This window comes from Peromyscus maniculatus, chromosome 2, assembly GCF_049852395.1.
Source record: "Peromyscus maniculatus bairdii isolate BWxNUB_F1_BW_parent chromosome 2, HU_Pman_BW_mat_3.1, whole genome shotgun sequence".
Lineage (NCBI taxonomy): Eukaryota > Metazoa > Chordata > Mammalia > Rodentia > Cricetidae > Peromyscus > Peromyscus maniculatus.
The window spans coordinates 92,009,157-92,021,188 of NC_134853.1; the positions used below are offsets into that span (position 1 = coordinate 92,009,157).

At 45.3% G+C, this 12,032-nt stretch overlaps 1 protein-coding gene across 13 annotated transcripts in view; it reads right to left on the bottom strand.

Annotated features, from left to right (window-relative positions):
• Window positions 1–12,032, bottom strand: part of Cdk5rap2 (CDK5 regulatory subunit associated protein 2) — a 194,033-nt gene that overhangs the window by 27,384 nt on the left and 154,617 nt on the right. For all 13 annotated transcript variants that reach the window (XM_076564372.1, XM_076564381.1, XM_076564376.1 and 10 more), the window contains 2 exons: window positions 6,794–6,842; window positions 4,088–4,266 (listed from right to left, as the gene is read on the bottom strand). In XM_076564372.1, coding sequence (XP_076420487.1) covers window positions 4,088–4,266; window positions 6,794–6,842 — 228 coding nt within the window. The remainder of the gene's footprint in view (window positions 1–4,087; window positions 4,267–6,793; window positions 6,843–12,032) is intronic.

Genomic DNA, 12,032 nt, shown 5'->3' on the forward strand with positions numbered 1-12,032 from the left:
TATTAATTTAAAATCTTCCTTATGGTGAAACTAACAGATCACTTTCAAGTCAGCCTGGACTGCCTGAGAGTTATAGTTGATTAAGCTACTTTCATAATGAATCCAGATAGTTTTCAAGGCTAGTTTCTTTTTCTTTTTTCTTTCTTTCTTTTTTTTTTGCAGTGAGTATGTTATCCATTTATCATTCATTAATTTCAAGACTTAAAACAATGCTAGTGAGAGAGGCAATAAAAAGTATGATCTTGAGATCACCTGCTGTGTGAGCATAAATGCTTATGACCTTCTGGGGCTATTTATATCCTAAGTTTTAGGAAAGTTCTCCAATGTCGTTTCCCATATAGTTCTACTTCCAGGAGTCTATTTAAGGAGCTCATGTGAGATTCTCATAGGCACTTGCCAGAATGCATGAAAATACTCATCTGAGTATTACATGTGACAGGAAACTGAAACAGCTCAAATTGTTCATTGAACCGAGGTCCATTCACTACGATGAGGAATTACACAGTTATTCAATTATGTTATGAAGACTATAAATACCATGGAAATGTATTATGTTATTATGTTAAATTTCAAAAGATATGAAATTGGTTACAACATAATCACAGCTTTATTTAAGAACATACAGATAGTAGAAACAAACACACCAAAGAAGCAATTACAACGAAATATTAATTGTAGTTACCTCAGGGTGATAGATTTTGGGGTTTTTTAAACCTCCATTTGACATTTTAGCATATCACTTAACAGATAAAAACTTAATTTTTCCAAATTTCTTAGGATAAGCATGTATTATTTTTTTACCCTCTGCTGCACTTCAACAGAGAAAGAAGGAAGCATAGTTTCACTCTAGAGGTGGATTTTCAGAGTCAGTGTTTAAAACATAATCACATTAAGTATCCAAAGGCAAAACTAATGTCTTTAATTCATCAATTAGGGTACACTCAGTATGTCTTAGTAATGTTTGTTTTAAAACATTATACTAATGTTATGACCCAGTTTTAATTCCTCCAAAATGGCTTTCATTTAAAAGTAGCACAATGTTACAGATCTTTTCCTAATTAAATAGTAATTTTGCCATGAATTTGAATGTTTATGAGATGACTTAATTCCCAGACCTTCAGCTATCTCCTATTAATGCCAGAAGTGTGGCAAGTCATTTGGTGGAATGTCTGCCTCCCGCTGCAGTAGCACGGTGGTAAGGCTGTCTGGGCACACTCGTGGTGTGCCCAGCACTGGTCCTCCCGGCCCAGCCTCGAGGTCCTGCCAACCTTCTTCCCGAAGTCCATCAGCCCAGAGTCAGCCAGGAGCTCACTGGTTTGGACTGCCACCTTCCTTGCTGGTTTACTTGAGTCACACACTGCTGGCTGTGGGGTGATGCTGCTCCACAAAAGCCATGTTTCACAAAGTCTTTGGCTGGGAGTGAGAATTATCACATGGGCTGGAGGAAAGACTCCCAGTGGAATTAGACACCGTGTATTAATTATGCAGCCATTCTGACGAGAAGGAAATACTATACCAGCCTTTCCAAAATGGGAGAAAAGGATCCACCTTACAGTAAACTCTTCCAATAAGTGCTAACTCGTAAAAATCATAATTCCTATAGAAAGCTACCACACACAGAAAAAAAGAATAGAAAAAAAAGTATGTATATTTTGCTGGGTAGTTCTAATTTCGAGAATCTATATTAAGAAAATGCCCTCAAAGAGGAAGGCTTTGTGTTCAAGACCCCCTGCAGCACTGTTTACAATTGTGAGATTGTAGCAAGGACTTAAATGCTGAGCTCTAGGAACAGAAGGAAAACTGCGCTTCCGCCATTCAAAGGCCTGCTCTAAAGCCACTAAAAGTGACATTATCTTACAACATGCCAGAAAGTCTATGGAAGAATGTTAAGTGAGCAAAGAAAAAAAAATGCCAAACTATCTCTCTATACAGATTACAAACGTGACAAAAGGAAAAACAGATGCAGAAAAGAAAAGGCTGAAGAGAAATAAACCCAAAAGAAACAGTGGATATGATTCAATGGCTCCAGAGAACTGGGTTCCTACTCAAGACAAGAGCTAGAGATGCACAGGCAGCCCAGGCACATCCCTGCCAAACAGAGACAGGGGAGGGGACAGGCTGAACCTCCAGGCAATTTGGAAAAATCAAATTTTTACTTATTTTAGCTGTTATCTCTTATCATATTAAAAACAAAATAGAGTGATGGGCAGAAGAGAGCTCTGTTCAAGACCACATAGAAAAAAAGGGATCACATCTCCTCTGAATGATCCATTCCAGCTGCATCTCCACTCATGCGACCAGACCTCATGCAATGGTCCCAGGATCTTGGAGAGGGACTGTGCCACACTGGACTAAGTACAGAAGAAGGTTGCTCTGAGGACAGAGAAATGATTTATAGTCTAACCTGAAGTAGGTGAAGGCAGAACCCACAACCAGAAGAGATGGAAAAATCAAGTACTCACAAAAATCTCTAAGGGATACCACCCAAAACCCCAGGAAATCAGGTCCAGGTGACTGGCCACTGGAAGATTTGATTGCTTCCTAAGTTGTACCAAGAATGTGCAGGTCATATTCTAGGTATGTCTAAGATGTGGGACCTGAGTGTCCAGAGAAGCCTCAGAGGACACCATGGGGCAAAGGCTTGCCTCTAGTATCACTGACATATTGGTAGGACTTCCCCATCTGCATGCCTTTAATCCTAGCACTCAGGAGGCAGAGGCAGGCGGATCTCTGTGAGTTCGAGGCCAGCCTGGTCTACGGAGCGAGATCCAGGAAAGGCACAAAGCTACACAGAGAAACCCTGTCTCGAAAAAACCAAAAAAAAAAAAAAACCAAACCAAACCAAAACAAAACAAAACAAAAGAAATCTAGTTATTTAAACCAAAAGCTTCAGCTATTTTTGAAAGTAACGCCTTACCTAATTTAGTGTTAAGAGTTTTTAGCAAGGAGTACTAGTGTCCAGTTTGTGCTACAGAATCCACTGTGGTGCCTTAAAAAAACCCCACTGGAATAACAAGAGATCAGAGACCATCAAGAGAGGTACAGTGAGAGCCTACAAATATCAAAGGCCTGAAACGATAGGCCGTGTTTCAATCTTGCCTTCTTGTGAGTCAGCTCATTTGGACCATGCACGTTATCTATAGCCATGTTGTGCACCTGTAAGAGGACACACCTCTGAACAGCCACAGACGTTCACTGTCTGCCCCTTCGGTGGAAAAGTTTGCTAAGCACAAATCCATCTAGCCTGCCTCTATGATCCTTTAAATCTTTGAAATACACTGAATGACAAACACTAAGTCCAACTTCCTATGGCAACAGAAGAAATGGAGACTGTAAGCTAAAAGGAGATTGGGGGAAGGTCCCTGGGAAGCTGATTTGGTCAGTTTAGTCCACATCTGGAAATAGAACAAGGCAGAACATCTGTGTCTCTGAAATTCCTATGTTGAAGCCCTTACCACAAGTGTAATGGTGTCAGGGGGTGGAGCCTGTGGAGGAAATTAGGTCATGAGGATGCAATGCACAGGAATAGGATGAATGTCCTTGCACAGACCACAGGGATTCCCCCTGATCTTTCTTTCTCTATGTCAGAATTCAAGTGGGAAAAGGATGCTCATTAGAATTCAACTACTTTGCCTGTGAGGCACCCTGATCTCTGCTTTCCACACACCAGAATTGTGAGAGATGGATTTGTGCTGTCTTCAGTCCGCAGGATTCAGCTGCAGCAGCCAGAGTGGACCAAAATAAAGGGCCTGACCCCACGGCCAAGAGTCACACCTTAAGGGAACTGCTTCAGGATGAGCAGAAACAATTGAGACAACTAACACTGACATGTCTCAAGTGCTTTCAACCCACCCTTTGAAAAGAGCAGACCACCCAAGTCATCATTTAAAAGGAAACAAAGACTTCCTCGCTGCTACCCACACTTTTAACACCATGGCTCCTTCCAGTGATAAATCACCCTCCATGAGCAGCTCTGGTCCTCACAGGCTCTCCTTTCATTGGCAAAATGGTCAGAAATCAGCCCATTCTGCTCCTCAAGGCAAGACGGCCTGATTATGCCTAGGATGCTTAGTGAAGCTTCGTTTACCTTGAGGAAAAGAGCTCGTCATCACTGGACACTTCTCAGTCTCACTGTCTGGCTTCTGGTCTCGGGACAGGGAGGACTTATCGGACATTTCCTCATCTGACAGTGCGTGAGAGGCAGAAGGCTCAGGAGATTCAGGCAGGAGATGTTGGTAGGTTAAGTTGTCTTCCTCGGTCCTTAACCTTCAAGATCAAAAGAAAAGTCACTTTCAAACACAACCTACTGAGATCATCTAGTGAAGACTGTATTCATAAATTTATATATATATATATATATATATGTAACAATTTTATAATTAAAGAGGAAGAGCCTATGAATTTGAGAAGAGGTGAGTACGGGAGGAACTGAAGGGAAGAAGCAATAATATAAACACAGTACTGGAAACAAGGAAGAAAAGGAAGGGAAGAGACTGTGCTTGTCCCATAGTGTGATTTACAGGGCAGCAGCCTGAGACAAGGCATACCTCATTGGTACCTGTTCACAAAGTGCTGCTCTGTCCCAGGATCTTTATTTGTCCTCACAGACAGTCTCTGAGAAGGAAGCACTACTGTCCATTACAATCGAGAAAGCCAAGGCTCATCATGAGCCAGGGGCTGTCTTGGTTCACAAGTGGCACCACTCAGATCAGACCTAAGCCTATCTGGCCCCACAGCCCCAGGAGAATGTGGGAGTCCATCCCAAAGTCATGAGATGTCCTTAGACCTAAAAATCTCAAAGATTTCATGATCGCCCAGCAGGCTCCCATATAGTCATTCTGGCAATCATCTGGTTAGTAACCTGGATTTGCAAGGACCACCTAAGCCACAAGGAAAAAAAAAAAAAAACAAAACAGCGGAATGCTGTGAAAAGCCCATGTGATTCTCCATTATAGATAAGCTCCTTAATTTAAGCTCTTTGCACTCCTCCCTTTTCCTATTACTTCTCGTCAGTGGCCAGTCTCATTATTCATGTACTTAGACAGGAGCAAAGGACTCCGAAGCTGCAGTGCATCCATTAACAGGTAAACACTGGGTGCAGCTGAGCCCAGACAGTGTGATGGATGCCAGGCTTGCTGCTGCCTTCCAGACACATAGTGAGGGCCAAGAGTACCCATTTCATTAGCTCAGGAGTGACCTGTGAGTGCGGAGTCTACAACTGAGAACGGCAGAGCAAAAGGAAAAGCCGCAGACTCACCGGAGGTGGAAAGGAGAAGCAGCTGGTTGAAGAGGACAGAAAGAGGTTCCTTGCCTCCCTCCCACTCAGTCTCTGAACACACTCGGTCTTCCAGAATGGCAAGTCCGAAAAAGCTCATCCTTACTTTCCCCACTTCAAAGACCCAATTAGTCCTGTAGAAGAGTGTTGGGCAGAGAAGTCCTAAAAACAGCTTCTGTGGACTCCCCAGTGGGCCAAGCTTGCCCCTCCAACCATGTCTCCTTTAATTGGCCATGGACATAGTCCAGGGAGATCCCAGCACCGTCACTTTGATTCTTCAGATCCTCTGACTAACTGGGACCAGCCCCACTCAAAGGCCTTCCTGTCCATCTCCAGAGCTGCCAGCAGGATGCAGAATAAGGCTGGATGCATAGGTTGAACTAGGAGGGATCTTTGGTGAGACTGCAGAGGGAAGTGTTTCTTTTATGACCACAGATGCCTTGAGAAAAGCATTCTCCAGTGAGGTAGGGCCCCTCCCTGCCTACTCTCTGTATGATACTGGTGGACCCTGTGATGCCAATGACATCTATGCTTCTGTATCGCGGACTATCCATTTCTTCATTCCATTCCAAGGACCTCCCCAAAGGCTACACACATTAAAGAAGGTGCTCCACAGCATTTGGAGCATCAAAACCTTTAGACATAAGTGGGAAAGTCCTCAACACTGTCAGCTGGCTGAAGAAGTAAGCAAAGAAAGTATATTATCCATGTTATCCTCCTTATCCTCAAATGGCAGCGCAGAAAAACTGGTGCTGGAGCATGGCAGACTCGAGTTCCAGTCCTAGCTCTTCCACTCAACAGAGGTACCCAGCTGTGATCCACAAGTTCCTCCTCCTGACGTGTGAATGAAATGCTTGAATTGTGGTATCAGAAGCAACAAGGGGGAAACCCCGTTGGTGCTAGCCAATGCTGTTCTCTTTGGAGAGGAGCAAGTCAGGTGGGAATGCAGTACACACCACATGGTTAAGTGCTTCAGGTAACTATGTCAAGTGGTGTGGCAAGAATAACTGATCCTGGCACAGAGAGAAACGGTGCTGGCAGGGTCCACGGTCAGTTCCGTTCCAGCTGCCTCTGAGGAATAGCTTCCCCACTGCTCAGTGAAGGTGGCGGAGTATACAGCTACGCACACCCATAGTCAGGAGAACTCGGAGTCTGGTAAGGAGGCAAGGGGCAGGAAGAAGGTGGAAGGTGGGGGAGAGGGAAGGAAGACAGATCAGCTGACATGTGTTCAAGTGCCAGGCTTAGGACAGTGGGACCCTCAGCTATCTACAGGAGGACCTGCTTCCAGTTACTGACAGAAATACCACAGGTCACCTGAGCCAAATGAGTGACGCTGCGGGACCCACAGTGGTGGACTCTGGTTGCTGTGTGACCATTGCTGATTCTATGGGTGTTGGTGCCTTATTTACAAGAAGCATAAAAGTTACAGAAAGAAGGGGAGGCTTAAGCTTTAAAAACTGGCACGAAAACCAAAGCTGGACAGTCCTGGGGTTTTCTTAGCAAATGCTACACACTCACCTCTCTAGCAGTTCACTCTGGGGACACGGTTCCACACCGGCTAATTTTCCTGGAAGCACAAAGAACATCAGAGGATGAAAACAGCATTTAAAAACTGTTCACTGACACTTGCTTGTTCACATGTTTGCAGAGGCAACGATCTGCCTTAAAGCTCTCGAGCAGAGACCTTGGGAGTGAGATCACCTAGTGCACAGTTCATACACACTAGCTCAGGCACTGGTTCCAGATGATAGGAACGAATCTAGAAAGCAGCCACAGTGGTGATCTCTGGATGCAGCTTCTTTCTATCTCTAAAACAGAGACAAGAGCAGAGCCTAGTGGCAAAGGCCTGACAGCCTAAATATTCAGGAGGCTGAGGCAGGAGGATCATAAATTAAAGCCAGCTTAGACAATTTAGCCAGACTCTTTCAAAACAACAAGTTTTTAAGAAGGATTTCTGGGGGTAGTGATACAGCTTAGTTGGTAAATTGCTTACCACATAACCGCAATTTCTTTTCTTTTCTTTTTTCTTTCTTTTTTTTTTTAATGTGGCAGCTTAGGCCTAGAATCCCTCTGGAAAGGCAGAGGCAGAAGATGGCCAGGGTTTCCTGGCCAGGCAGGGGAGTAAAAAAAAAAAAAAGAATTTTCCAAGATGAATGAGAGACCCTGCCTTAAAACGTAAGGTGAAGATCAATTAAGGAAGGCATGTGACATCAGCCTCTGCCCTCCACTCCAGCAGCCCCCATCTTACACACACACACACACACACACACACACAGAGAGAGAGAGAGAGAGAGAGAGAGAGAGAGAGAGAGAGAGAGAGAGAGAGAGAGAGGGAGGGAGGGAGAGGGAGAGGGAGAGGGAGAGGGAGAGGGAGAGGGAGAGGGAGAGGGAGGGAGAGGGAGAGGGAGGGAGAGGGAGAGGGAGAGGGAGAGGGAGAGGGAGAGGGAGAGGGAGAGGGAGAGGGAGAGGGAGAGGGAGAGGGAGCGCTGCACACACACATGAACATACACAGATACAAAATAAAAGGTGGGCTAAAGACACAGCTTAGTGGTACAGTGTAGCATATGTGAAGTCCTGGGTTCCATCCCTAGTACTACAGAACACAACACAAAAATCCTCTGGCACTAGCAGGATACATGCTCACCGTGAGGAGTGGGCAACAGAATCACAGAGCCTCCCTCTCCCCCCTCCTCTCTGCAGGCACGATCCTGAACTGCCTTCTGTTCTTCTTCCGTGCATGTGGGAAGAGATGATGCAGGCTTCATTTTTTCACATCACATTTTATTATAAGCATTTCTCTTACTAAGTTTGTTTTAGAAACCTCCATTGTGGAGACCACGCTAACATTCTATGGCAGGCACACATGGATTAGATCTTGCAGTTAGTTCCCTCCTGGGTATTTAGGTCATCTCCAAATTTTCCATTTTAGTAAATAAGTGAGACAAATATATCTGTGCACATGGCTGTATCTGCATTTAAATGATTTCCCCAGGAAAGACTCTCAGAACTGGGATTAGTGGGGAAAGCAGTATTCGAGTGTAGTTGAAAAGGCCACTGTCGACAGCAAGGGAAATGACTAACAGAAACAACAAAAGAAAACAAAATCAAGCGCAGGATGCTGTTGGGAAAAAGACGCTGTGCGCTGCTCCCGAGTGTCATCATTTGAAAGGATACAAGGGCCCAGATTTCAAAGCCACTAACAACTTTATTTTAAAAATACTTCAAAACTCTGGAAATTGCAGACCAGGATGAGTTCTTTGAAGAAACTGATGCATGGCTAAAGAAAAAGAGAAAAAAAAGCCCTTCTTTTGCTGCCTTGAAAAATGAGACTATAATTAGACTGCACCTATCGTGCTCTAAACTCCCCAAAGGAAAAGTCCCCAAACATCACCAGCAAGGAAAAGGGCACCAGAGCAAGCATGTTTGCTTTATGCCTTGTGATTCAGCTTATGGTTCTCACAGGGAGGCCTGTATGGCAACCAGGCTTCATCTCTACCCCAGCAGGTCACCACATACTTGACACGGTACAGCACTGTCACCCACAGGCAGAAGACAAATGGTCCAGTGAGGAGGCACCAGACCCTGAGTACAATTCTGTTACATTCACTCTCTGCCTCAGGCCTTACTATAATTCCAGAGTGTCAGCACTTACCTCCACTTTGCAGCAGGAAGTGCAAGTCCAAGGCTCCATGCTCCACTCCCACTTCATTGTACTTCAGTAAGGGGCAGGGGCATGGCAGGTGTAGTCAAAGACCTATGCCTGGACCTTCATGGTCATCTTTCCCATACTAGTGTGATGCCACGGCTTCCACAATGTAAGCAGAGGCTGACAGTCTACCAGCCTGGTAGATGCTCTCAAGTCTGCAGTCCCTAAGTCTGCTCTCTGCACTCCTCCTCAAAAGGAGAAAGTCACATCTGACTGGGTCGGATCTCAAAGTCATGAAGGACAATCTGTAATGGGAAGGCCACCTGTCTTCTGAAAGATTGGCACTGGGGCTGTTAACCACCCTTCAGGTGATGAGAAGCCTCTGACTCACAGACCTCAGGACAGGCAACCACTTAGCCCAGAGCTTTGCCAACAGCTAGAAGCTATACAAGTACTGCCAGGCAAACAGAAGGTGGTGGCCTGCTGTATGGGCATCACTGTGACTGAGAGTCATCTCCTTTGTGCACAGGATAGGTGCCTTTGGTCTGGGATAACTTCAAGCATCTTGAGCCATGAGCCCATCTTAAAACCACCCAAGAACTGGCCTCCATGCCCACAGCAGGAAGTGCTCCAATGCCACCACCAGAGTGAGTCTGCTCACTGTTAAATAAAAGATCTTTTGGGGAGCTTGTATTACACCTGTTCCCCCATCACAATGGGGTCCTTTTAAAGCAAGTGACAAATGGCTATCGTTGTGTGATTCATGAGGGGATTGTAACAAGTGATAAACTGAGTTTCTTGGTGGAAACTGCCTCCACACAGGTGGCAGGATACCATCTGTCAGATATTGCAGGAGCTTGGGATGCATGTCATGAAAACACTTCTCCCATTTCCCTGGCAAACCTCAGAGCTGTGAGCTCATGCAGTGAGGGAGTGTCATCTTTTTAAAACAGAAATTAAGAAAAAGCAAAAAACAAAAGCTAGCTTTCCCTTCCTTGTGTGACTAGCAAGGGGACTACAATACAGGAGTAACTTGTGAATGGCCGACCCAGCCTGTCCCCTGTCGACGTTCAGAAGCCTCTTTGGGCACAGAGCTTCTCACTCAGACTCCACCTGTCCCACACACTCAAACCCCAACACCTGGCATCTCCAATTCAACCCCATGTGTCTTACTTCCTGTCTACCATGGCTCCTCCAAAAAGCCTGGCCCATACTGGGGATGCAAGGATGGATGCAGAGTTGTCCTGCCTGCCTGTGGTGAGCTTACCTCCAAGGGGACAATTATAGGGTATGGTGATGAGGGGCAGCATGGTGGTGGTGGAGGACTCCAAAGAAGATAAGCACAGCCTAGCCTCAGTCAGAGGGGAAATTAGAGGAGGGAGGGAGGGAAGGAGGAAGGGAGGGAGGGAGGGAGGGAGGGAGGGAGGGAGCTTTGCCTCTCATTTTCTTTCTGTTTTACTTTGTTGATGTTTTTCATTTGTTTAAAGCAGTATCTTCTATGTATCCCAGGCTGATCACAAACCCACAATCCTCTTTCCTCAACCCCACTTGGGAGATAAGCCTGTACCACCTTGCCAGGCTTCTGGGCTGTATCTCTGGAGCAGGAACTAATTTAAATGGAGGAAGTGACAGGAGTCAGAATCCTTTGTTTGACAGCCTGGGCCACGTTGGTTGCGACCAAAACTTTTCTTGTAATGGCTACTGTCTCCTCCCAAACTTGTACTGTTTCCAAGGGCAACAAGAGACACTTTAAATAATCTCACTTAATCCTTACAAACAACTCTGTTAAGGTGAGTGTTACTACCTCCACAGAGGATATCTGACTCTTAAAAGGCGAATGACCCATAAACCAGGGCATTAACTCCAATCTCTGATTCCCTGTGATATTCCTGCGATAGCCTCCATCACAAAATCAGACTGTTATGTATGAGTTGCAGATAACCCAGAGTAAAGAACAGGAACCAGCTCTCCTCTACTTGGGGTGAACAAAAAAAAAAAAAGCTTTCAGAAGATCAGCACAATCTCTATAAAAGAGTGGGTGCAGCCTGTGTAGAAAGGCGCTGGTATGAACAGTTACAGAAGGGGAAATTCAATGCCCAGGCAACAGGAACACTCGGTCAGAGCACCTAGCCTAACGGGAATGTAAGTGGGACACATATATCCCAGGGTTAGAAAAGGCTGTGAAATCAAACCTGCAAGTCAGGCTCGGCCACCTCCTGTGTGACCTAACCTCTAGGAAATGAGGGTAATGCACATCTCCTCCTGAGAATACAGCAAACATACAATGAAAACCACTGTCTGCATCTCCTCACTGTTTTCTCCATCAGACAGACTACGGAAAGTCTTGAGAAGAACAAGGAAGAGAGTCAAGGCAAAGGCTCCATACTGACTGCCTTCTATTCAAGTGGCTAAGCCCTGACATCCATACCAAGTTCATTCTCCCAACCATCTCTGCACCCAATCCAGTACTTTGCTCAATTATATCTGAGGAAAACATACTTGTCTTTGGAGACACCATTGATGAGGCTACACTGGGAAACCTGACTGCAACTTCAGCTCCTGATCTACTCTGGGTCCTGGCTCTGTGGAGAATGTGAAAGCTACAGACCACCACCCCAGAAAAATGCATACTCTATAGCATCTTGTCGAGTTCAAGACCCCTCGTGGGATCATTGGTTCCCACCTCTGTCCTTAGCAAGCATCAAGAAAGCACATTACTGCCCACCCTGCTTCTTAGACTCTTCTGCCCACCAAATTCTGTGACAGAAATAGCAAGGATGCACCAAGTTCCAACTCAGCGTTCTTTATAACAGTCTCCAAATGGACACAACCTAAGTGTCCATCCCCTGGGAATCATCAAATAAGGCAAGGGACATTTATACAGAAGGATGTTCTCCAGCCACTAAAGCTTAATGTGTGTTATCTATCACTGAGCAATGGGAGAGGTTGCCAAGGGTCCTGTTACCATAAAAAAATACACATGTGCTGAAAGGGTCCAGGCACAGAAACTCAAGGCTGCCCATGTATGGCTGTGTGAATGATACAATCAGAGAAGTGAGAGGGCCAGGCAACTATCATGACAGCCTGTCCTAATAACTCAGTTAAGAACTA